The 26,775-nt window shown below is 39.4% G+C and overlaps 1 protein-coding gene and 1 non-coding gene across 11 annotated transcripts in view; both read right to left on the reverse strand.

The window, feature by feature from the left end:
- Nucleotides 1-26,775, reverse strand: part of UBR2 (ubiquitin protein ligase E3 component n-recognin 2) — a 130,254-nt gene that overhangs the window by 10,241 nt on the left and 93,238 nt on the right. For 3 of the 10 annotated variants that reach the window (XR_013416375.1, XM_015136356.3, XM_015136357.3), the window contains exons 27-42: nucleotides 24,443-24,552; nucleotides 24,254-24,334; nucleotides 23,752-23,930; nucleotides 22,451-22,650; nucleotides 20,020-20,113; nucleotides 18,898-19,059; nucleotides 16,786-16,889; nucleotides 16,053-16,131; nucleotides 11,814-11,962; nucleotides 11,340-11,395; nucleotides 8,026-8,122; nucleotides 7,715-7,782; nucleotides 5,733-5,868; nucleotides 5,052-5,142; nucleotides 3,193-3,323; nucleotides 2,031-2,139 (exon numbers count right to left, since the gene is read on the reverse strand). Coding sequence is in view for 4 of the 10 variants with exons in the window: in XM_015136356.3 (XP_014991842.3) it covers nucleotides 2,031-2,139; nucleotides 3,193-3,323; nucleotides 5,052-5,142; nucleotides 5,733-5,868; nucleotides 7,715-7,782; nucleotides 8,026-8,122; nucleotides 11,340-11,395; nucleotides 11,814-11,962; nucleotides 16,053-16,131; nucleotides 16,786-16,889; nucleotides 18,898-19,059; nucleotides 20,020-20,113; nucleotides 22,451-22,650; nucleotides 23,752-23,930; nucleotides 24,254-24,334; nucleotides 24,443-24,552 (1,846 nt within the window). In the remaining 6 variants the exon portion in view is untranslated. The remainder of the gene's footprint in view (nucleotides 1-2,030; nucleotides 2,140-3,192; nucleotides 3,324-5,051; nucleotides 5,143-5,732; nucleotides 5,869-7,714; nucleotides 7,783-8,025; nucleotides 8,123-11,339; nucleotides 11,396-11,813; nucleotides 11,963-16,052; nucleotides 16,132-16,785; nucleotides 16,890-18,897; nucleotides 19,060-20,019; nucleotides 20,114-22,450; nucleotides 22,651-23,751; nucleotides 23,931-24,253; nucleotides 24,335-24,442; nucleotides 24,553-26,775) is intronic. The other 7 variants (XR_013416376.1, XM_015136358.3, XM_077999897.1 and 4 more) reach the window with 3 other exon arrangements.
- Nucleotides 18,048-18,154, reverse strand: LOC114677778 (U6 spliceosomal RNA). The gene has a single exon (XR_003729224.1). It is a non-coding gene; the product is annotated as a U6 spliceosomal RNA (small nuclear RNA).

A 26,775-nucleotide genomic window follows, 5' to 3' on the forward strand; every position in this document is an offset into this window, starting at 1 on the left:
GTACCTCAGTGAAGTGGAATCATACAGTATTTATCCTTTTGTGACTGGCTTATTTCACTTAGCACACGTCCTCAAGGTTCATCCATGTTGTAGCATGTGTGAGAATTTCCTTTACTTTTCTTTATGAGACACAGTCTTGCTCTGTCGCTCAGGCTGGAGTGCAGTGGCGTAATCTTAGTCTCACTGGAACCTGCACCTCCCAGGTTCCAGGGATTCTCCTGCCTCAGCCTCCCGAGTAGCTGGGACTATGGGTGTGCGCCACCACACCTGGCCTACTTTTAAGACTGAATAATAGTCCAGTGTGTGTGTGCGCACACATTTTGTGCATCCATTCACCTGCTGGACTTCTGGGTTGCTTCCATCTTTTGGCTATCATGAATAACGCTGCTATAAATGTGGGTGTATAATATTGATCTGAGTTCCTGCTTCCCGTTATTTTGTAATCTGTACCTAGAAGTGGAATTGCCGGATCACAAGGTAACTTTATGTTTATCTTTTTGAGGAACTGCCATGCTGTTTTCTGTAGTGGCGCTAGCATTTTCTATATCCCATGCACGAGGATACCAGTATACCAGTTTTTCCACATCCTTGTAAACATTTGTAATTTTCTTCTTTTAAAAAAAATAATGGCCTACCTAATGGGTGTGAAGTGGTATCTTAGTGTGATTTCCCCAGTGACTACTGATGTTGAGCATCTTTTCTTTTGCTTTTTTGGTTATTTGTCTTCTTTGGAGAAACGCCTATTCAAGTCCTTTGCCTATTTTTAAATTGGGTTTTGTTGTTGTTAAGTTGTAGGAATTCTGGATATATATAGTCTGGAATTTTTCTTTTGATACAGGGTCTTGATGTGTCATCCAGGCTGTAGTGCAGTGGCATGCAGCTCACTGCAGCCTCGACCTCCAGGGCTCAAATGATCCTCCCACTTCAGCCTCCTGATAGGTGCATGTCACCATGCCTGATTGATTTTTAAATTTTTTGTAGAGATGGGGTTTTGCCATGTTCCCCAGGCTGGTCTTGAACTCCTGGGCTCAAGTGATCCTCCCACTTCTGCCTCCCAAAGTGCTGGGATTACACGGGTGAGCCACTGTGCCTGGCCTATTCTGGATGTTAATCCCTCATCAGATATGTGGTTTGCAAATATTTTCCCCCATTTTGTGGACAGAACAGCAATGTATTTAATTCAGTTACTAACTTGACATGATTGTCAAGCCAATTTCTCTAGACTTCACTTTTCTCAAATATAAAGTTCAGAGTATTGGACTAGATAGCCTTAAGAGTTCTTTTGGCTTTAAAAATCTATGAAAAGCTGAGTGTGATGGCATGTGCCTGTAGTCCCAGCTACTCAGGAGGCTGCGGTGGGAGGAATGTCTCAGCCCAGGAGTTCAAGAGCAGTCTGGAAAAAATGGCAAAACCCCATCTCTTAAAAACAAACACAAAAACAAAAAAACCTATGGAAGAGAGTCCTTAACAAGTAAGTTCATGTAAGGAAATCAACATTTCTACCACTATTCCCCTTCCATGCAAATTTGTTTATGCTATTCACTAGCTTGGCAAAAAGTTGACCGAAAAGCCAGATCCTTACCTAAAAGGCCTACTCATAGGCCAGGTGCGGTGGCTCACACCTGTAATCCCAGCATTTTGCAAGGCTGAGGTGGGTGAATCATTTGAGGTCAGGAGTTCGAGACTAGCCTGACTAGCATGGTGGTCAAAAAAACTAGCCGGGCGTGGTGGTGTATGCCTGTAATTCCAGCTACTTGGGAGGCTGAGGCAGGAGAATTCCCCTGAACCTGGGGAGTGGAGGTTGCAGTGAGCCAAGATCGCGCCACTGCACTCCAGCCTGGGTGAAAAAGCAAGACTCTGTCTCAAAAAATTAAAAAAAAAAAAAAAAAAAAAGGCCTACTCATTAGTTTGAATTATTTGTGTTGAATTCTACCAGGGTCATTATTTAAGAATTTTGCTACATATGTGATACCTAAAGTTTGGTTCCATAGAACTATTTAATACAACGAAGAAAAATATATAATCATTACCTTTCAATCAGTGAATTCATTATCTCACTATTTTCTTGAAAAAGGCAAATGAGGTTGTTTGGTAGGGAAAGATAGTTACATAAATGTTCAAAATGGCTTGTTCCAGGAACTGCAAACGAAGAACAAGAAAAGAGTGCATATAACAACTAAGGGCATATTCCGCATGAGAGTTAAGCAATAGCAGGGCTTAAAAAAAGGATGAAAGAGTTCCAATTTGCCAGGTATGTAACTTGTAGGAAGTTAACAGAATGGCACGTGGAAGGAATCCATGGAAAATGACGCAATGCATTGAGAGCAGTCAGGCGACTCCTACATCAAACTGGTCCCAATGTCCTGGTGTCTCAGCTTTATCATTTGCAAAATGGTATGCCTGCACAATCTACTGCACAGGGTTATTGTGAACATTAAATGATAAAAATAATGTATGGGTGCTCTGGAAAAGGATCAACCAATACAGAAATACAAGCTGGTTTTACCATGAGACATGGATTTAAATACCAACTCTAATCATCACTGCAAATAATCTGGAAGATTAAATTCTTTTATATGGTTCCTAAACAACTAGCTGAATGGAAAAATGCCAGTTGACAACTTTCAGAGAGTAGCACTGCATGCAGGTATTCTATGGCCAGTGCCAGGCACTGTGATGATACACAGATACAGTCAAGTCCACCTTCATACTACTTTTATGGAATGAATCAAAACAGAACATGGAAAACAACTATGAAAGAGCAAATGAATTCCCACATTAAAATCAGATTTATGTGCAATTATGGGTATTCTAAATTTTAACGCCATGCATGTTTCAAGTTAAAAATCACATGAAATTGTCAGTTTTCACCTTTTCAAATCTGAGGAACCTTGTTTATAAATAATACATAACTGAACATTTTAACATCTGAAAGCAAAACTACGATCTTTACGGGAGAAGTGCTTTGCAGGTGTAAAAACATTTACGTAGGAGTTTAACAGTCACTGAGATCCAAATAAATGGAGACATATGCATAAACATACATGTTATGCTATAAATGTGTACATCACCATAGTCAATTAGCTATGCTTTGAACTTTTAGTCAATTTTCATTTTTGCAAGTGATCTTTATATGTGCCGGAGTAAAGGATTACAAACTCTCCCTACGTTTTGAAAGAAAGTGTAAATTACCTTGAATGTCGGGTGGGGAAGGAACTCCATTTAAGTAATGAAAAAATAAAGCAGAACACTTCAGGAAAGGCGTGACTCCAGCTCTGACGCTCCTCCACAGATGCCAGCCGGATGGCATTTCTTTCAAGGCACTAAAAAAGAAAAAAAAGATGATTGGGAAATCTACTAAGAAAAGGTCACTGTACTTATAGCACAGTGTGAAAACAAACTTGACTGTCATTTGGAACTGATGGCATGTATGCTTAAAAGGAGTGAGTTAACAGGCAAGTGGGTGTGTGTTATTATAGGACGCTAGGTGTAAGTGGTGACATAGTCTCCAATGCTGTTATTAAAATTTATAAAAATAATATAGTGACATAAAGAGAAAATGTGGAAAATGAAAAGTCCAGGCTGGACTCAAACTATTGGGCTCCAGCAATCCTCCCACCTCAGCCTCCCGAGCAGCTGGGACTACAGGCACATGCCACTGCACCCAGCTCCTAGGAGTCATATTTTAAATAGATTTATAATATTTTGGAACACATCCACCACTATATCCAACTATTCCCCCTGCAAACACTTAGATTGCTTTCAATTCTTTGCTAATGTAAATAATATCACATATACATCTTTTTCTTTTTGAGACAGGGTCTCACTCTGTTGTCCAGTCTGGAGTGCAGTGGTGTGATGGTTCACTGCAGCCTTCACCTCCCCGGCTGATATGACTACTTCAACCTCCTGAGAAGATGGGACCACAGGCACATGCCACCATGCCTGGCTAATTTTTGTACTTTTTTGGTAGAGACAGGGTTTTACCATGTTGGCCAGGCTGGTCTCGAACGCCTGGGTTCAAGTAATCTGCCAGCCTCATTCTCCCAAAGTGCTGGGGTTACACGGGTGAGCCACCGTGCCTGACTGGAGTTTCCATCTTTATATGCCTATATGTTTTTTTCTGTATGTTGAATTATTTTGTTAATGTAGGTTCTCAGAAATGGGATAATTTATTCAAAAGCAGACATTTTTATAGGTTCTTGACTTTACAGATTCTTGACATATATACTGTTGAAGGCTAAGCAAACTACTGAATTGCTGTTTGTAGCAAATCATGACTCTTAACCATACATGAAATTCTAATAATTTCATTTTATTCCTGCCACTACTGAATATTACCTTAAAAATAAATTATGCCAGCCGGGCGCGGTGGCTCAAGCCTGTAATCCCAGCACTTTGGGAGGCCGAGACGGGTGGATCACGAAGTCAGGAGATCGAGACCATCCTGGCTAACACGGTGAAACCCCGTCTCTACTAAAAAATACAAAAAATTAGCCAGGCGAGGTGGCAGGCGCCTGTAGTCCCAGCTACTCGGGAGGCTGAGGCCGGAGAATGGCGGGAACCCGGGAGGCGGAGCTTGCAGTGAGCTGAGATCCGGCCACTGCACTCCAGCCTGGGCTACAGAGCGAGACTCTGTCTCAAAAAAAAAAAAAACAAAACAAAACAAAACAAAAAAAAACAATTATGCCAATTTAACTTGCAGTTTTAAATTCCCATTCTGAATGAGACAACATAAGTTTTAGAATATCAACTTTCCAAAGTACATTTGATCTGTCCTCTAGTCTGTGCCAGATCCTCTGAGCAAATGAAGGGTTCCACAGCCAAATAAATGTGGGAAGCTCTTCATATTATCACCTTTCTGCCAGATTTCCAATTATGTTAGTATATGAATAGCTCAGAAAAGCCCTGCAGATCACTCCACATCTTCTTTTAAAAACATGTCAACAGACAACAATTTCCCCTAATTAACAAACGAATTCCTTTCTCACGCTATCATCATCTAGCAATATTTAGGGAAATGCGTTATCATGCAGAGATAACTAGCTCACCTTCCCGTATACTGGTGAAGTGTTTTATACAAAGCAAGAACTGCTGATTCTTCTTCACAAGTGGGATTTTCTTGATCCATGCCATTCTCTTCTGAAAGATAAGGAAATACTAGTACTCTGTATTTTTCAATTAAGTGTTACCAAAAGGACTGAAGACATTAAACATGCAAATATATTCATAAACTCACATATAACATGAAATATTCTTAGAAAACATGCAAAATTTTAATCCCTCAAGTGGGAGCACAGTATTGATCTCCATCAAACCAAACAGCCAGCTGGCACGTTTTAAGTAACATCAAATAAATATAGTCTTAAAAGTGTATGAAAAACAAGAATTTTGAATGCAAAACATAATTTAATGATGAATTCATGTGGGCAGTAGCAAACATGTAAGTTAAAACAAAATTGGCATTCTAAAACATAAGATTCTAAAAGATTTAATTACTATCCTACACAAATATTACTCAATGTATGAAATTAAAACTAGAAAGATTCATATTACTAGGAAATTTAAAGAGAAAGAAATGTTTCAAAACTTTTCATATGAGGATACACAGAAAAAAATAGCCTAATTCAGGTATTATTCTCATCCAAATACCTTTTCCTCTAATGCTTTTTTTTTAAACTCAGAAAACTCAAGTATTTCCTTCAAGAAGCTGACAAAAAGGCAAGAGTTACCTGTACATGAGGTAAGTAAGATCTGTATGATGTGTGCCATAGTAACCAGATGGAAAATGTGAAGGTCTCCAGTGCCAAGGCTGATCCCTGAAAAATCCTGACACTGCAACGCAGGGAACGCAAGCACCAAGCCCACCTAGGCACCAAACACAGGACATCAGACAGATCGCCTTTCCTTTCACAGCTAAGCACATTTCCATCTTCTTACTTTTACTTTTATTTTGATTTATTATTATTATTTTTTTTTGAGACAGAGTCTCACTCTGTTGCCCAGACTGGAGTGCAGTGGCGCAACCTTGGTTCACTGCAATTTCCACCTCCTGGGTTCAAGCGATTCTCCTGCCTCAATCTCCTCAGTAGCTGGGATTACAGGTGTGCAACATCATGCCTGACTTTTTGTATTTTTAGTAGAGACGAGGTTTTGCCACGTTGGCCAGGCTGGTCTCAAACTCCTGACCTCAGGTGATCTGCCTGCCTAGGCCTCCCGAAGTGCTGGGACTACAGGCGTGAGCCACCGCACCCGGTCACATTTCCATTTTCTTACTGTGATCCCTCCTGAGTTCAGCTCCTCCCTTTAAGAAATCTTTGTTCCTAAAGAAAGGGTATGCATGTTAGAAAATCCAATACGACTGGCTACATGAAATGCCGTAAGAGTTACAGGACTCGATGGGCACTATGATTTCATTAATCCAGTGGGTCTCCTATACATAGCTTATTGTTAACAAAAACAATATCTGAACTCTTTCCAGGGAGTAGGCAGTTGAAAAAATATGGGTTTTGGATCCATAAATATCTAGATATGAATCCTACCTCCTCCTCTTATGAGCTTTTTTACACAAATTAACATCTCTGATCAGGCCTCAGTTTCCCTATTGGTAAACTAGAGACAGTATGTTACATGTACGTGGTAGAGATGTGTGAATGTATGTAAACGCTGAAAGGTACACAAATGCTAGCTCTGTCGGCCTACTGCTGTCTGCATGGCATTCTAAGTGGTGGTGGTTTTAGTTGCAGCAATGAGAACAGTAATAGCCAGAATTTATTAGGAATATATTGCTCTAAGTGCTTTACATGGATTGAGTTCTGACACAGTCATATAAAGTAGGTACTAATCAACTTAAAGGTGCAGAATCTGAGGTCTAGAGAATAAGGGGACAGCACTTGGGGCTGCTGGATGTGGTAGTACACTCTGTATCCTGTGCAAGGGAACCTAGTTGAGGTAGGGCTGAAATTTGACTAACCACTATTTGGATAGCTGTGTGTCTTAGCACCAGGATGTACCAGCTCAGAGGACATACCTTTCCCTGAATTATAAGGGGCTCTCTGCTGCTAAGTAGTGTGACCACACTGCCAGAATTTTGAAAATGTACAAAAGCACTGTATCGGCCAGCAGCAGTGCTTCTGTTGCTGGTTTTTTTTTTGATGGGGTCTTGCTCTGTCATCCAGGATAGAGTGCAGTGGTGCAATCTTGGCTCACTGCAATGTCCACCTCCTGGGTTCAAGTGATTCTCCTGTCTCACCCTCCTGAGTAGCTGGGATTACAGGCGTGTGACACCGTGCCCAGCTAATTTTTTGTACTTTCTGTAGAGATAGGATTTCACCATGTCGGCAAGGTTGCTCTCAAACTCCTGACCTCAAGTGATCTGGGGTGAGCCTTGCAAAGTGCTGGGATTACAGGCATGAGCCACCACCACCTGACCAGTTGCTGGTGTTTTTATCTCTTTACAGATTAAAAGCACAGAGAGGTTAAAATACTGACCTCAGCCACAAAGCAAAATAAGAGTCAGAGGATGTCTTGACAACAAGGTCAAGTCTCTCAACTAGGTTCCTAAATATCTTCTTTTTGAGGTTTGTCATAAAAGAATTATACTCAGAAAGGGTAAGGAAATCATATAACTCCTTCCTGTCTGCCACTACACTGCTCACCAAACAAGGTAAAGTTACATAGTATGACATAGAAGTCCAAACTACAAAATACCCACCAATAAATGAAACATGTCAATATCTAATATGCATGGAAGTTCTTCATGGCTGTCATTAGGCACCAATGCTAGAGATTTAAAGAAAAATACATTAGGATATTTCATATGCCAAAATATGTTAAAATGTTTATAATCTGCTTTAAATTTATCTTCTTGTGAGATACATGAGAATTTATAAGCTACAGCTTATATATAAGACAACCAGTACTACTAAATATTTAATTCATTATTGAAAGAAGCTGTACCATTAAAAACAAAATTTCAGAGGATGAGAAATTACCATAACATGTTATAAATGTATTAATACTCACATGCAAAAAGTTTACAAAAATGTCCTTGCACCACTGAAAGTGATGCCACTGTCCAGTGTGCTGCGGCAAATCTCGTCAATGACCTAAGACAGTCATCCTAAAATAAAGAAACCAGTACAATTAACCAAAAAACCAACAGGCAAAGCAGTTATCTTTCAGGAATGCTAGTTCAGAGCACAGCTGGATGCACAATGAAACTGCTCTAGATGGTATGGAACTAAATCTACGACATCTCCATGACATGCCTCTAACACAGGATAAATGGAGTAGGAAATGTCTAAGTGTAATGCTGAATAAACGAAATCTATCCCTTTGCCACCATGTTGCTGGTTTTCTCTGGAAAAGAAAAGAATATAGAATATATGCATCAGACCGAAAGCAAGGGACACTCCCAAGATGCGGATGCAGGCCGGGAGCAGTGGCTCACGCCTGTAATCCCAACACTTTGGGAGGCCGAGATGGGCAGATCACCTGAGGTCAGGAGTTCGAGACCAGCCTGTCCAACATGGAGAAACCCTGTCTCTACTAAAAATAAATTAGTCAGGCATGGTGGCGGGCGCCTGTAGTCTCAGTTATTCAAGAGGTTGAGGTAGGAGAATCGCTTGAACCCTGGAGGGAGAGGTTGCAGTGAGCTGAGATCACACCACTGCACTCCAGCCTGGAAAACAGAGCAAGATTCCATCTCAAAAAACAAATAAACAAGCCAAGATGCGGATGCAGTATTTCTATGTTTATTCTAGAGAGATACTCTAAAACATGTATTTCTTATGTTTATCCTAAAGAGATACTCTAAAATGTGGATACTCTTTCTTAAAACGTAGAGTACCCTAAAGAGATACTCCAAATATTGGGGAAACTGTCCAAGAAGATGGTGGCACAAATGAGGGTGCCCGCAGCTATTAGAAACTGTTATGAGGACTAAATAAGCAGTAATAAGAAAACTCTTGATTTAAAGAATACCACAGCAACAAAGCTACATATGAGTACCAATTGAAATCAAGAATAAACATGCTAATGAAAAAAGATGGAATGTGATAAGTAGATGACTTTATTCTTCCTGCTTGTTTTTTCATTTTCCAAATTTTCTGTAATGTTTGGTTCAATAAATATTGAGGTCCTACTATATACATTAGGTCCTGGTTCTGAAGATCTTCAAATAAAACCCATTCTCCCTCTCCTGCTCTCAAAGAGCTTAAAGCCCTGGGGGTAGGAAAGGAAGAAAGTCGGGAAGGAGACAGGCATCACAGTTGAGAGATCTCTAACTCACAGTACAGGGCTCAGAGGGCTTTCTAAAGGAAGGGAAAGCTTGAACAGCATCTGAAAGAGTAGCAGTCTGCTTAGGGTACTCTAGGCAGAGGAAATGGAATGTGCAAAGGCATGGGGACTAGCACTGAGGAACTGGCAGTGATTCTACAAATCTGGACCACAGGGCTGGGAACTGGCAGGAGGTGATAATGGAGAAACAGGTTAAGTTTGTAAATGTATGAAGAATATGATCAGGATTGCTTTTGAGGAGCCCCTCTGATAATGTATTAGAGAAGGGTGAGATTCGGGGTAAAAACTGCTACAATAATCTAGGCAAGAAATGATGTGGGGCTGAACCAAACAAGTAGCAGAAGGCATGGTGAGAATTTGTCAGACTCTGCTGGCCAAGCGAATGGGAATGCCCAGGCTAAATAATGTATCTAGGCCAGGAACAGTGGGTCATGCCTGTAATCCCAGCATTTTGGGAGGCTGAGATGGGCAGATCACCTGAGATCAGGAGTTTGAGACCAGCCTGGCCAACATGGTAAAACTCCATCTCTACTAAAAATACAAAAATTAGCTGGGCGTGGTGGCGTGCACCTGTAATCCCAGCTACTCGGGAGGCTGAGACAGGAGAGTTGTTTGAACCTAGGAGGCAGAGGTTGCAGTGAGCCACGATCGTGCCATTGCACTCCAGTCTGAGTGACAGGGCAAGACTCCATATCAAAAAAAACAAAAACAAAACCAAAAACAAAACACTTCAATTTTCTGGTTTCTCCTGGATGAATAGTGGTGAAATTAACTAAAAGAGGGACTATAGGAAGAAAAATTAATTTGGATTGTTGAATTTTAGATACCTGTAGGAGATCCAGGTGAAAAAATAAAGCAGGCAGAGAAAACCTAGGCCTAAGATAAAGATCTGGGTTGGAGATACACAGGTGGGGATCATTTGGATATAACTGAAATCAGAGGCATAGATGGGGCTGATCAGGGAAGAGTATTAGATGGCAGAACTCTGGAGGTTTAAAAATGACAACTGCAGGATGGAGGAGGGAGAGGAGGCTGAGAGGCAACAGCCACAGATGTAGAAAGAAAGCCAGGAGTTTCACAGAAATTAAGAGAAAAAATGAGTTTCAGAACGAAGAAGGAATGGAGAGAAATAAAAAGTTTCAGAACGAGCAATTAAGTAGAGGTTTCAAAGAAAAGGGCTAAAAAATGCCCACACAAAATGATAATTAGGAGATCATTTGGTGAACTTGGAAAAAGATATTTCATGGAAGTGACAAAGTGTTAGAAGTGGAGCCCAATTGCAGGAGTTGAAATATGAATGGTTAGCAAGAAAGTGGAGCTAGAATATACATTCTTCTTCTTTTTTTTTTTTTTAAGATAGGATCTTGCTCTGTTGCATAGGCTAGAGTACAGGGGCACGATCATGGCTCACTGCAGCCTCGACCTCCCCAGCTCCAGCGATCTTCCCAACTCAGCCTCCTAAGTAGTTGGGACCACATGAACATGCTACGCCACTACTCCTCACCAATTTTAAAATTTGTGTAGAGATCAGGTCTCACTATATTGCCCAGGCTGCAATATTCTTTTTTTTTGAGATGGAGCTTCACTTTTATTGCCCAGGCTGGAATGCAATGGCGCAATCTCAGCTCACTGCAACCGCCGCCTCCCAGGTTCAAGCGATTCTCCTGCCTCAGTCTCCTGAGTAGCTGGGACTACAGGCATGCACCACCACACCTGGCTAATTTTGTATTTTTAGAAGAGACGAGGTTTCTCCACGTTGGTCAGGCTGGTCTCAAACTCCCGACCTCAGGTGATCCTCCCACCTTGGCCTCCCAAAGTGCTGAGATTACAGGCACGAGCCACCGCACCTGGACTCCTGAAGTTTATTTAAAAGATTAAACCACAACCGTTACTTCTTTAATATCCTTACAGAAAGTGGGTTTTTACTACGAAAGAAGTGAATGTAGTAAGTAACTACTGCAGATCCGTAAGATTAAAAGAAGCAGAACCACCTAATTTCCATGCCCCCCTTTTATGAACTGAATAAACTGAGAACTTACCAGTCTGCAAGGTAAAGGACCAAACAATGGTTTATCTTCATCACTCAAAATTCTTTCTACAGATTAAAGATGGTTAAAATGGTAAATGTTATGTTATGAATATTTTAATACAATTTTTTAAAAAAGGTTAAAAAACCCCCAATTCTACAGAAAGTACAATATTGTCAAGTTTCAGAATCTTCAAAGTCATTTCACAAGAATTACATTTGGTTACAAAGTAAAAATGAACAGCACATTCCTTCAACTGACAAGAAGCTATAATCACCACCAAGAGTTCTCTTGTTGCTGTGGTTAATTTATGAACTATCAATCTAGTATTTTGTCAGTACACTACATTTCTTGCTTCTAAGTCTTTTTATTATTTCTTCACGTTGTTACCCACTTTAAACATTTCATTTAAAAAACAAGATTCTACACCTAATTCATATCAACAAATGCTTGTGATGTACAGAGAAACAGCCGTCAGTCCCTCACCTATGCTTTGGATGGTGTATGCACAGCTACCCCAACACATTATGGGAACACGAGGATCCTCTTCATTGGGATGAACCTTTAGTCCCACCTTGTAGGTAGCAGTTCCAAATGTCGTTAGCATTTCTTTTATGCTCTCGGAATAAGGGTTCCTGAAGTAAACATGTATAAAATTAGCTCAGAGTCATATACCAAGAAATGTCATAGAAAATGTGCACATATCAAATGGTTCAGTTTCTTAACAGCTCTTTGCTACATTGAAATTGAACCACTTCACATATATCCAGAGATAACTGTATGCAAAGTGATCAGAGATAATGCAAACTGCCCCTGCTCAAGAGGAGTTACTCTTTGATTTAGCAGGGGTGAGGCACAGGGCTGAAAACAGGGTGCTGGGCAAAAGCCTACATACTACACAGTGAGATCCTTGACCCTGTTTCCCATCCTGAGAACAGCAGCAATGTATACCCACTGCCACAGAGATTAGTTTTTCCAGTGAACAATCCTCAGGGGAAAGTTGTTTTTACACACTGACATTTGGGGGTCACCAAGTAAAAGACTGGAGGTGTCCTGATCACCTAACTGTGAGGCTTACAAGTCAGCAAGCTCCACCTGTCCACCAGGTATCCTTATGCTTAGTTATCCAAGGACTAATAAACATTTAAGGAAAGCATCAAAGAGAGAAACCAAAACAAAGAAGCAGAGAAACAGAACTCAGGGAAAACAGAGACAACATCGAAAGCAAAAAACTTTTAAGAAAATTAGGGTATCAGTTCAATAGTGAGCTAACAGATCTACCTCAAAGAACAAAATCCAAATTATTTAAGAAATGACATAAAAAATTCTCAGAAATGAAGGACATGAATGTTCAGATTCAATAGGTTTATTGAATGCCTAGCAAAATGAATAAAAAGAGTCATATACCAAGAAATATCATAAAAAATTTCAGAACACTGAAGAGATAAAGAGAATATCTTACAGTTTTCAGAAGTAACAGAGTTACAAGCCCGGGTGTGGTGGCTCACGCATGCCTAGCATTTCGGGAGGCCAAAATGGGTGAATCACTTGAGGTCAGGAGTTTGAGACCAGCCTGGCCAACATGGTGAAACCCTGTCTTTACTAAAAATACAAAAAATGAGTGGGGCATGGTGGCACGTGCCTGTAGTCCCAGCTACTTGGGAGGCTGAGGCACGAGAATCCCTTGAACCTGGGTGGCAGAGGTTGCAGTGAGCTGAGATTGTGCCACTGCACTCCATCCTGGGTGACAAGAACGATACTCTGTCTCAAAAAAGAAAAAAAAAAAAAGAAGTAATAGAGTTATAAAGGAACCAGGCTTGGTGGCTCACACCTGTAATCCCAACTACTCAGGAGGCTGAGGTGGAAGGATCACCTGAGCCCAGGAGTTCAAGGCCAACCTGGACAACATAGAACTCGTCTCTAAAAAAGTTAAAAAAAAAAAAAAAAAGTGGCTGGGTGCAGTGGCTGACACCTGTAATTGCAGCACTTTGGGAGGCTGAGGGGGGCGGATCATCTGAGGTCAGGAGTTTGAGACCAGTCTGGCCAGCATGGTGTGAAACCCCGTTTCTACTAAAAATACAAAAATTAGGCAGGTGGCCAGGTGCAGTGGCTCACTCCTGTAATCGCAGCACTTTGGGAGGCTGAGGTGGGCGGATCACGAGGTCAGCAGATCGAGACCACCCTGGCTAACATGGTGAAACCCTGTCTCCACTAAAAATACAAAAAATTAGCCAGGCGTGGCGGTGGGTGCCTGTAGTCCCAGCTACTACGGAGGCTGAGGCAGGAGAATGGTGTGAACCCAGGAGGCGGAGGTTGCAGTGAGCCGAGATCACGCCACTGCACTCTAACCAGGGCGACAGAGTAAGACTCTGTCTCAAAAAAAAAAAAAAAAAAAAAATTAGCCAGGTGTGGCGGCTCACGTCTGTAATCCCAGCTACTCGGGAGGCTGAGACAGGAGACTCGCTTGAACCCAGAATACAGAGGTTACAGTGAACTGAGATTGTGCCACTGCACTCCAGCCTGGGTGACAGAGTGAGAAACTGTCTCAAAAAAAACAAAAACGAAAACAAAAGTTTACAAAGGAACAGGAATTAGAATGGGATTAATTTCTCAATGCATATAGAATTTAGTAAAATAATGCCTTCAAAATCTAGATGAAAAGTTACTTCTAACCTAGAATTCTATACCCAAACTATCAATTGAGCATATGAATAAAATAAACATTTTCAAACATGAAAATATACCATCCAGGTATCCTTTCTTAGGAATCTGCAAAAAGAGCAAGTACTTAAGAAAGAGGAAGATACTCAATCCAGAAAATAAGAGGAGCAGGACCCAAGAGAAGTGACAGCTGTGCCCCCTCCCGCCTGCAGGAGAACAGAGGCTGTGTGGGGGAAGGAGGACCCAGCAACAGAAGACCATCTGACAGATCTGAGCACTTAGAATTAAGTTGTTAGGAGGCTGGGTGTGGTGGCTCACGCCTGTAATCCCAGCACTTCCCGAGGCCGAGGCGGGTGGATCACCTGAGGTCAGTTAGACCTGACCTGGGCAACATGGAGAAACTCCGTCTCTACTAAAAATACAAAAATCAGTCTGGCGTGGTAGCTCATGCCTGTAATCCCAGCTACTTGGGAGGTTGAGGCAGGACAATTGTTTGAACCCAGGAGGGGAGGCTGCAGGGAGCTGAGATCATGCCACTGCGCTCCAGCCTGGGTGACAGAGTGAGACTCTGTCTCAAAAAAAAAAAAAAAAAAGAAAGAAAAAAAGAAAAGTTGTTAGACATTGGACAGATCTACTGTACCATTCAGGAAAAAAAAAAGAAAAAAGAAAAAAAGAAATACATACATAGAAAACAAATACATGAAAAAGACAAGGTAATTATTAACTATAAGACAAAACTGTACGAGAAAGGAAATATAATTCTAATATGCAACTTGTATCAGCAGAAACACAGTTATTATAATGTAAAAACTGACAACTAGATTTAACCAAAAATTGTGGAATAATTTACTAGTCAACAGTGAAGATACTGTCTAATTAGAAATATGGAAGTAAATACTAGAAGTGACAAATAAAATGACAGGACTGGTGGAGTGTGGCAGACAGAAGATTGAAGTTTTTTTCTTCCTTTTTCTTTTTTTTTGAGATGGAGTCTCAGTCTGTCACCCAGGCTGGAGTGCAGTGGCGCAATCTCGGCTCATTGCAACCTCTGACTCCCAAGTTCAAGCGACTCTCCTGCCTCAGCCTCCCAAGTAGCTGGGATTACAAGCGTGTACCACCACGCCTGGCTAATTTTTGTATTTTTAGTAGAGACAGGGTTTCACCATGTTGGCTAGACTGGTCTTGAATTCCTGACCTCAAGTGATCTGCCCGCCTTGGCCTCCCAAAGTGCTGGGATTATAGGTGTGATGTTTTTTCTATTCAAGTCTTCTAGGTCTGTATTTATTGAGTTACTTGGTACGTGCCAGGCATAGCTTTCAGGTAGCTCTATGTACATTATGTCACTTTATCCTAATAAGAACTATGAATTATCCTCACTTAACAGATGAGGGAACTGAGGTACAGCGAGGTCAAGCAATTTGCTCAAAGTTGCACAGCTAAAAAGTGGTGGTGCTGGGAACTGAATCAACCAGTCTAGCTCCAGAATCTATGCTATACCTTGTAACTAACTGGCTATGGGGTAAAGTAGGGTGGAAAATATTCTGGTTTTAATCCTGGGTTGCCAAAAGCTTGGTTAGGTCATTCATAGAAATTCTGAAGTCAGACAGAAGTGCGGGATCCTTCGGGGAAGCTTAGCAGTTTGTGTTTAGAATTACTGATTAGATGTCGTCAAGGAGAGCCAGGTAAAGAAAGGGGTATGGAGGGGGTCAGCAATGCTGACTAGGAGAGGGTGGTGAGAATTAACCACGCCACATCATTCTTAGATTTTTTTAATGTACTGCAATAAATACAATCATGTAATGCTTAAAAGTTTTTTTGTTGTTTTGAGACAGGGTCTCACTCTGTCACCCAGACTGGAGTGCAGTGGCACAATGAAGGCTCACTGCAGCCTCTACCTCCTGGGCTCACACCTCCTGCCTCAGCCTCTGCTTAAACTTTAGAACTAAAGATCAGTATCCTATAACATTTTGCTCCCTTGCTTGCCAAATCATATTCCTCCTAACTGCTGATTTAATCATCATTTCAAATGGGTCAAATTTTAAAGGAGTAAAATAATATACTCACTTAGGATGAAAATCAGGCCTGAACCCTTCAGGGAGCTGTAACTCATCCATATTTTCTGAATTCTTTGTAGACCCATTATCTATGGAAACAGGCATTTTATACCATTATTCAATACATGACAATATTCCTAAAAGTATAGCCATATAGGTCAAAGAAATTAAAAACAACAGGAAAAAAATTCCCTAATAAAAACTGGCATAACAACCATATGAAGCATGAAAACACTATTGCTCTAGTTGACCAAGGCCCTTTCTTATCTATGCTTTTCCTTACAGTACAGCCACTAAAATGAAAACAAGAGTAGCTATTCTGTTTCTATGAAAACCAATGATATAAATTCTGTTCATACTACGTTCCCACAAGGTCATAAGTGCAGTGCATGGTCTATGAAACTTGGGAAGCCTTTGGTAATGCCAACAGTAAGGTGAGTTAGCCCACCAAGAACTGAAGCTAGCTCTGCAACACTCAGTTACATCTCCCCCACCTCCAGAAGCTCTTCAATAAAATGGGGGAATAAGTGAGAAGTGTTTGTTATAAACTTCACATGAGCTTGTGTGTTTAAGGAATTAGGAGTAATGCAGTAAAGTCAAATTTAGTTTATTAAGACAATGAAAATTAGAATGAGTCAAAATTTTAAGTGGGAGGTTTCACTTTTAAACAATTTCTTCTGGAAATACATTTTCTGATGACCTCGGACTTTAGGGAAAAATGAAAACAGGTTACCGGAACTTACTAGGAGTACTTTCTTCTTTCCTAAGAAACTGTAATGCTTTTATTTGCTGAGATATTGTTCTAATCCACTGAGTCAGATTTGGTTGGTCTGAAAAATTTAACCTGCTAGAAAAGATTATAGAGAGTATTTAGTGTTTTATTATTGTTCCTTAAGATACAAAAGACTCCTTAAATGATCACAGGCATATTTTAGACACACTCCAAATATTAAAAACAAAAAAGATAAGGGAAAATTCGTTGCATTAAAAAAATTAGGATATTGGCCAATGGAAATGAATATATTATTTGTCAATATGATGGTAATAACACTGTGTATTAAAAATCTCACTCTTCAGTACTGGAATTTGCTAGAATTTCTTAAGTATCATAATCACCATCACTATTAATATCTACCAAGTGCTTATTATGTTACAAGCATTTAGTGAAGCATTTTACTGTAAATATCTTATGGTATTAGACTTAATCCTCAAAATATCCCTATATTTTGTTTCAGGTTGTAGTATTATTGCATAGGTTGTATCCCTATATTGTATTATTTGTATAGGTTGTATTACTACATTTTGTAATAGGTTTTATTATTATCCCCATTTTACAGATGAGGAAACTGAGGTTTAGAGCTATGTAACTTGACTAAGGCCGAATAAAGGACAAAGCTAGCATTCAAATTTGGCTCTGTAAGATTCCAAAGCCTGTGTATTTTTATGATTATATTCGAATATGACTAAACCATAATTGAATCTCATGGGCAAAACCCAAAAAGTGGACCAATAAAGTGACAGGTGAAATCCAACAAGAGTGATTTCTTCTTATACACAGTTAATCCTCAATCTAACAATAATTAATTTCTTTATCAGTTCAAATGCAGATAAGTACCATGATATTCTTCTATAATTAAAAAGCATGAGCTTACACCCAAATCTACTAATATTTTAAGAACATTTTGTGGTAGCATAGACTAAGACACCAAAGTTTGAACTCCTAAAACTGACAAGAAAAAACTGACTTTGCTTTGAACTGAATCCAAGTAACACAGAAATGGATCATTTATACTCACATAACTTAATATTTGTGCATGCAAGGTAGGCAGCATAATTCTACATTGAGAAATGAAGTTCAGATTTGAATAGCAGACATTATCAAATTCATGCTTGAAATGAGTATGTCCAATACTCATAACTAAAAGCATCCAAAAAATTATGAAGTTACAGAAATTTTCCATTTTCTTTATTTTTTTTCGTCTGCTAGACAAATTCTAAAAGAGCTAAAAATATGGAACACTTCAAAAATTTGTGTGTCATCCTTGTGAAAGAGCCATGCTAATCTTCTCTTTATCGTTCCAATTTTAGCGTATGTGCTACTGAAGCAAGCACTTATTTTATTTTTGAGACTGGGTTCTGCTCTGTCACTCAGGCTGAAGTGCAACGGCATGATCAAAGCTCACTGCAGCCTTGACCCAAGTGAGCCTCCCACCTGAGTCTCCCAAGTAGCTGGGACTATAGGCATATGCCACTACATCCAGCTAACTTTTTATTTTTTGTACAGACAGGGTCTCATTATGTTGCCAAGGATGGTCTTGAACTCCTGGGCTCAAATGATCCTCCCACCTTGGCCTCCCAGAGTGCTAGGATTATAGATGTGAGCCACAATGCCCAGCTGAGATTTTTCCATTTAAAATATAGCAATAGATTTTCACTTTTTTGCCTGGTTCTTGAAACTATGAATGGCTAGTACATTGCAAAAAGTTTTATACGATTTTCAGACTGTCCTATAAAGTCAGTTTGAGTTGTTCCATCTCCCCCTACCAGTTTACTGAGCATCTCTTGAAAAGTGCATGGAAGATATTAAAAGTAGGGTCGTTAGAAATAAACCAGATACTTGGTTTTCATAAATACACAGGAATTTTATAGCTTAGAAACTTAAATTTTCACCTGCTCCTCTCTAAAAACTAAAATGATATTCCACAGGTCTGCTAGAAGAAAATGACCAGAGTTTGGAAAGTATCTGGAAAACACTATGCAACTGCCTACGTTAAGTCTTCCTCCCTGATTTATTATTTCATTATCTTCAAAGCAAACTACGGCTTTGTTATGAGTTGTCATGAGCCAAAACTTACTTGTTAAAAATATTTCTTGGAGGAAGCAGCAGAGGAATAACAGTATTACTCAAGCATTCACAAAGGGGGCAAAGGAATTCTCCATTTTCTACATCATAGCTTGTATGTAAGCGTAATCTCTGTTGCCTTCGCTGTTCTTTAGCTTGAACGGAATCAAAATACCTTTACAATTAGAGAACATGAGGTATCAAAACAATGGTAATTTATATAAATGACAGCCACAAGCTTCAACATTTTAAATAATTTGTTTCCACAAATAGTTCAAAAATGAAAAATCTTAAAACTTTAAATTATTTTTAACATGATTTTTGAGTGATTTTAAAAATCCAAATGGATTAAAGGTTCTAAAACAGGAAAATAAAAAAAAAGACTGCCATGTAAAAAAGCATTTACAAAGCAGCAACAAAAATTTCTTGGTGCCACTGTTCTCTTGCCACTTCCCCAAGGCTGGTGGCTATTTGTTTGTTTTTTTGAGATGGAGTGTCGCTCTGTCACCCAGGTGGGAGTGCAGTTGCACGATCTTGGTGCACGGCAACCTCCACTTCCCACATTCAAGCAATTCTCCTGTCTCAGCCTCCCAAGTAGCTGGGACTACAACGTGGTGGCTAGTTGTTAGGGGTAGTTCATAATAACTGGGTGAGCATAGTTCTAGAATAATATTGATTTGTTGGTTTTGCAGAAGCATAGAAAACACCAAGGTAGAACAAATTCAGGACATCTCATCTTATCACAGGGAGCCAGTAAAATTTTGGGAAGTAACAAAGCAAATATTAACATCTATGGAATCAAGAGTTGTCCACCCTGGACCCAAAGAAAGACAACATTACCCTTCTAGGGTTTATCCTACTGTAAAAACCCTTTTCTTCATCCACAGACTGACACAGATCCACTTCCTTCTTTGGAAGATAAAGAAGAGACTTGGATATAAAGCTAAATTAAAAAATATATCTGACATACTTTACATCTATGACAAGGCAAATAACTTTTGTTATTAGGCAAAAATATAGATTTTTTTTCTTCAACATTTTTAGTTCTTTTCCTTTTTTCTAGAATAAAATTTCCTCTACGTTAAAAATTTTGAGCCCTTAAACTTCTCTTGAAAATATTAAGCATATACATTACCTTTGCCAACAATGGGCATGCATAATGTGCCCACAGCTACTAGTGTGTGTTCCACAAGACAGATCAGGATGCATGAATAATGGATCATATTTTTCTGCATTACAAAACAAAAACAAAAACAAAAAACAAAACAAAAAAGTGAAGCATTTAATTTTCCTATAACAAATGTGCAACTTTAAATTGTAAAATCTTTGATAAAGACTTGTAAATTTGAAATGAAATGCTAGTTTATTCCTTTTGAGATACCAATAATTTATGCAAGACTTTGGATTATTCAGAAAGTAGGACTCTAATTTTCACCATCCACAGCAAATTAATTAAACATTCTCAAATTGTAAACTGAAATTAGAACGATGAATTTAAATATATCCAATCTTTTGAACATTTCACACTTTCAGGGTACTGAGGTATTCCAATTCCTCCCATTGTACCCTGAACTCCAGGTAAAAGAGCTACTCTCTTCCCTGGGCTGCCTTACGTGCGTTCAGGACAGCTGGGTTACAATGATCGCTAATAAAAAATGTTTTGGCAGTAATGGGGCGCCCACTAGAGGACAGACTGCTTAACGACATTCATACAGCAAATAATCACATCAGAGCCGAAGTGACAACAAAAAATCTAAGCATAGACCAGATCAGATGGGGAAAAAAAAAAGTAATTCAGAGTCTTCTGTCCTGGTGTCCTGGTGCTAATTTTTATATTCAAATGGGATGAAAAATCAAGAAAAACAAGATGGATGTCTGGCTTCTTTTGGAATTTTTTGAATTCTTTATATAAATTAGTATAATCTTAGAAATTTCCTAACACTCTAGAAAGAATTATTTTTAATTTGCTTTAATAGTTTTAATTTGCTTTAACACTAGAACAGTGCAAATGTCAAAGCATTAAGAAAATCCACTTAGAGCCAGCTAATGCTTTTTCTTCAAGAAGTAACAAATTAAATAAAATTAACAACTCTGTCTTTGGCCTGGAATGAAATTTATAAAGCACCAAGTTTAAATGGCTATTTCTTTTTTTTTTTGGCAGAGTCTCGCTCTGTCGCCCAGGCTGGAGTGCAGTGGTGCCATCTTGGCTCACTGCAAGCTCCTCCTCCCGGGTTCACGCCATTCTCCTGCCTCAGCCTCCCGAGTAGCTGGGACTACAGGTGCCTGCCACCATGCCCGGCTAATTTTTTTTCATATTTTTTAGTAGAGATGGGGTTTCACTATGTTAGCCAGGATGGTCTTGACCTCCTGACCTCGTGATCTGCCCGCCTCAGCCTCCCAGAGTGCTGGGATTACAGGCGTGAGCCACTGCACCTGGCCTTTAAAAAAAAAAAAAAAAAAAAGACAGGGTCTTGCTCCGTCGCCCAGGCTGGAGGGCAGTGGTGCAATCTCAGCTCACTGCAACCTCCACCTCCTAGGTTCAAGCAATTCTCGAGCCTCAGCCTCTTGAGTAGCTGGGACTACAGGTGCGCGCCACCACATTCAGCTAATATTTTTGTACTATTAGTAGAGACGGGGTTTCACCATGTTGGCCAGGCTGGTCTCGAACTCCTGACCTCAGATGATCCACCTGCCTTGGCCTCCCAAAGTGCTGGGATTACAGGCATGAGCCACCATGCCCAGCCCAAATTACCATTTTAAAAGATGAAGCAGACCAATCTTTAGTAAATAGGATACAAAGACTTTCTTTAAAGAGAGAAGGCAACTCTAAAAGTGGCTCTCAAACCTCCTTTCACACTGCAGTGTGAAAGGCATGGGCTAAAGAAGTGCTCTGGGAATTTCCAAGACACAGTTCCTATTCTCAAGAAGTTTACTGTGTATCACTCAAGCATATGCACACAGAGCACAACCTACAAGCAGAGAAATAAATGTGTCAGTGGACAAAATCATGTACAGACTGGATCTCCCTGCTTTACTTCCTCAGTTGCTGAAAGAGGGCCCTCAACTGTCCTGCACAGTAATCTGTATCTCAAGAATCTGCTTTCTGGGGAACCCGATCTGTGGTGGTATCACTATTCTAAGTCAGAATTTGGCTCAAGGATTGCCTCTTACATAGGTAACTCTCTATCACTGTTCTCAGGAGATTCCACTCAGGCTCTATCAATAAGACAAAGCAATTATTATTTCAGTGTGTCAACAAATGACCAAGGCTTTGCAAGTGTACTGAAGCATGGGAAAGACTGTGAAATGCCAAAGTATGTAATGTTACATCACAAAGAAAAGCTTTACTTTGAATCCCTGCTATTTATCAGCTATATGATTCAGATGTAACTTTCTGGAGTGGTTCCACATCTGCCAAGTGGGGAATTCCTGCCTAAGTTACCTGCCAAAGATACCATCCAAGTCTATGGAGTCATTCTTAGATTTAAAAAATCTCAATGTATCATCAACCACATTAACTGGTAGTTGTTATTAATCGGGAAGATGAGGATCTAGCTATGACTTACCTGGATCTTGAATAAATTTACTTCTGTTTTTTGATAATACAGTTGATCTCTGAACAAATGCTGCCAAGACCATTGCCCTGCTTTCCACTTTAACTTCTTGCTCCTCTTGACACAATATACATGTAACGAATTGTCTTTGTTCAGGAACCTGAGTTTGTGTGGGGCCCAGCGCTGTAAGTGTCATATCTGAAACCACAGGGCTGCAATACAAAGGTTATGAATATAATTAACGATCCCAAAAACTTTCTACATAATCATAAAATAGCAGACTACAGGTATGTATGTGTGCATATACATATATATCTATATATTTTTTAAATTTTATTTTTTTCTTTTTGAGACGGAGTCTCGCTCTGTCACCCAGGCTGGAGTGCAATGGTGCGATATCGGCTCACTGCAAGCTCCGCCTCCCGGGTTCACGCCATTCTCTTGCCTCAGCCTCCGGAGTAGCTGGGACTACAGGTGCCCGCCACCATGCCCAGCTAATTTTTTGTATTTTTTAGTAGAGACAGGGTTTCACTGTGTCAGCCAGGATGGTCTTGATCTCCTGACCTCGTGATCTGCCTGCCTCGGCCTCCCAGAGTGCTGGGATTACAGGCATGAGCCACTGTGCCCGGCCCACTTTTATTATTTATTTATTTTTTTGAGATGGAGTCTTGCTCTGTTGCTTAGGCAGGAGTGCAGTGGCATGATCTCAGCTCACTGCAACCTCCACCTCCCAGGTTCAAGCGATTCTCCTGCCTCAGCCTACTGACTAGCTGAGATTATAGGTGCACACCACCACGCCCGGCTAATTTTTTTTTTTTTGTATTTTTAGTAAAGACAGGGTTTCACCATGTTGGTCAGGCTGGTCTCAAACTCCTGACCTTGTGATCTGCCCGCCTCGGCCTCCCAAAGTGCTGGGATTACAGGTGTGAACCACCGTGTCTGGCCAGGCATGTATATATTTAACACATGGTTTTGATAACTTGGATTGTCAAGTCTTTGGTATGTATCAAAACCATCTCCTTTAATTCTCACAGCAATCTAATCTGCAACACAGATGTCACACACTCTAGATAACTGAGTGTAGTGTACTCATTCTTTCATGAATGTCCAAGATCTTCTGCAGAAAATACCCTACTATATTACCATATCTATATTCAGAGATTTCTAAGATTAAATCTTCTAAATGGAGGTCACAAAATTTACCTACGAATTCTAATAAATTACTTTAGGTTTAAAAATATACTTACAAGGAAAAAAAGCAACACTGCCCCTAGTTGGGAACAACTGGTCAACAAATTAATTTTTTTTAATACCTATTATCAAGAACAGCAGAGGTTGAGGCATCCAGTTCTAATGTCTGCTGAAAGAGTTCTTTGTTTTCATCAATAAAATGCCGCTGCATTTCAGACATCTGAGCCATGATCTTTTCTCTGCGCAGTCTGGCAATCTCTGCTTTTCTCTTCCTCTCAGCTTTGTCTTTGTCCCTTGAACTCTGAAATTATGCTCCATTCAATTAGACCATTAGATGCTAAAACACACATTTTTTTCCAAAGCAGAAATATCTTTATTGTAAATACCAATTAAAAACTATTCTACAATCTCACTTATTTAAACAAGAGAAAAGACTCTTAAGTTGACCTAACATGTTTTAAAGGAAAAAAGCAGACAAAAAATTGCTACAACAAATAGAGACAAATAGTGGCATATTTGTTGGAATTTCAATGTTGTAACTGGCAACTTACTGTAGATAAATTTAATTTGTTCATACTGAACTTGTTATAATTTTTTAGCATTATCACACTTTACTGTTTATACCTCTTCCATTATGGTTCCTTCTGTCTCTGTCACGGGACTGGTAGGTGAACTCTCCCTCATCTTTTTAACAGCATTAAAAGTCTACAAAAAAAAAAAGTATCAGTATCCTGTATGAAATATCATCACAATGTACACGTAACAAATATTTAATATTTCTCACAAAAAGCAGAAGAATGTAGGAAATTTTACCTTCAATATCCACCGAATCATGTCTTTGTGGACTTCTAGGTAGGGAGCATTTTGTAGTGTTTCCAGCATAGCTAGTATGCTAGGAGAGTTTTTTGGCGCTTCACCAGGTTCTATGTCAGAAAAATAAAAGGCACAATAACAACAGCTAACACTTCATAGTACTTATTCCTATGCACAGGAACATAAATGCAGTTGCTTATAACACCTATTGCCCATAATTTGATTATGACTCTACCAAAGAGATTTTCAATACTTCTTGAGAATGTGACATATGTGCCTTTTACAAACAAGCTGCCAACAACTAGAATTCTTTAAGCATTCAAAAGTGACTTTTAATAGCAAACGAATTTGCTAAAATGTATTTTAGCAAAATTATATATAAATTCAGCTAAAAATAACTGGTGTACTTGAGATTTTACAGGTCTAAAAATAAACTAGCATTAAGAGGTGCACATATGTACAAATACGTTTATTTGCTCTGACCATTGCCTTTAATAAAAACTAGATTCAGAATAAAATGAATTTCTTCCCCTAGGAATTCACTGTTTATTTGAATATAAGAGTTAAGTCCATATTTTCTATTAGTCTGTAGTCAGAAATGTTCAATTATCGATTTTCTTGATTTTGGTGCTGCCATTCTGGAAAAATGTGCCTTTTTCCTAAGAGGGAAGAGATTGACCTTTGTGATCTTTAATATTCTATCACATCTAAAACTCTGTGGCGTGCATTAGGGATGTGACTCTAGATAAGGGAGAGGTTTCTTTGCAAATAAATCGTGTGTCTTAATTATGTAAAATGTCTAAAGACAAATTAAGAGTAATGTTGAGGGAAAATGATGATCGTTTAATAAAAAGGAAAGAGAAAGTAAGAGAGAACCTAATATATATATATATATATATTTTTGAGACAGAGTCTTACTCTGTTGCCCAGGCTGGAGTGCAGTGGTGTGATCTCAGCCCACTGCGACCTCCACATCCTGGGTTCAAGCGATTCTCCTGCCTCAGTCTCCCGAGTAGCTGGGATTACAGGTGCCCACCACCATGCCCGGATAATTTTTGTATTTTTGGTAGAGACAGGTTTCGTCATGTTGGCCAGGTTGGTCTCGAACTCCTGACCTCAGGTGATTCACCCACCTCGGTCTCCCAAAGTGCTGGGATTACAAGCATGAGCCATCGTGCCTGGCCAAGAACCTAATATTTTATAGTGATGAGTGAATGAAATTAGGGAGTATTCTGTGTGGTTATCCTAAAATAAACACACCAGAAACAAAGAAAGCAAAAACCACAGTATTAATCCATAGAAACAATACGGTAGAGAAAAAGAATAGGTAAAAACTGGCATCCATGAATAAAGTGTTCAGTGGGGAAAGGTGGTTTCTCCTCTTTCTCTCATTTACTTGGATGAGAGCAAAAAGGAAAACTAGAGATCTAGAAGCAAACAAAATTACTCCTCCCTGTCCCCTGGTAGCATAATTCTCACAGTTATCATTTAGGAAGAAATGGCACTGAACACATTTACAGAAATAATCCTTTTTAATCAAAGCATTTATAAACTCCTATCATAGCACCATAAATTCATTTAAAAACACCTCAGCAAATAGCTGACTACCGGTCTGTGGCAGGGAAAGTATAAGATGAGCTTGGGCATCTTTTGGGCCAGAAAGTGAGGTGGTACTTTCTGGCCCAAATGGGGCTGGGTGAAAAGGACACAGAAACTGACTAAATAAACTCCCACTGATCAAAGTGGGCATGATTTGAGCATCAAAAGGAATAATCATTATAAGTGACTATAAAACACTGAATAAGTAAAATGAATAATATTTTAAAAAACTCTAAACAAAAAACATTCAAAGTTGCCACAATTGCAGGTAACTATCAGGCCAATGGCTGGTTATGAAAATTAGTAAATGAAAAGCTTTTCTTTGAGACGTGAAATATTATGTCTACAACAAAAGGTTCAAGAAAGTACGTAAATATAAAAGCAAATATAGCAAACTACTAAATCTAGGTAGTAGGTATATGAATGTTTACTGGACAATTCTTTCCACTTGTCTATATGTTTGAAATCTTTAAAATAAAAAGCTAGAAAAACTCCCTGGCCTTCTTTCAAAAAGTCACATTTCTTTATATGAAATGACAATCTAATCCCCTATAATTTTTATTTGTTTTCAATACTATAGAATCTTATGTCAACCACAGCTGACTGTAACTTTGAACTTAGCCCTAGATATTTTTATAAAAATATAACAGGGTTTAATATAGTACCTTTACTACACAGATGAGTACATATAGCCTCAAACATTTAGATTAAATGTTACCCTTTTAGAATCCATA

The sequence above is a fragment of the Macaca mulatta genome, chromosome 4, assembly GCF_049350105.2.
Source record: "Macaca mulatta isolate MMU2019108-1 chromosome 4, T2T-MMU8v2.0, whole genome shotgun sequence".
Taxonomy (NCBI): domain Eukaryota; kingdom Metazoa; phylum Chordata; class Mammalia; order Primates; family Cercopithecidae; genus Macaca; species Macaca mulatta.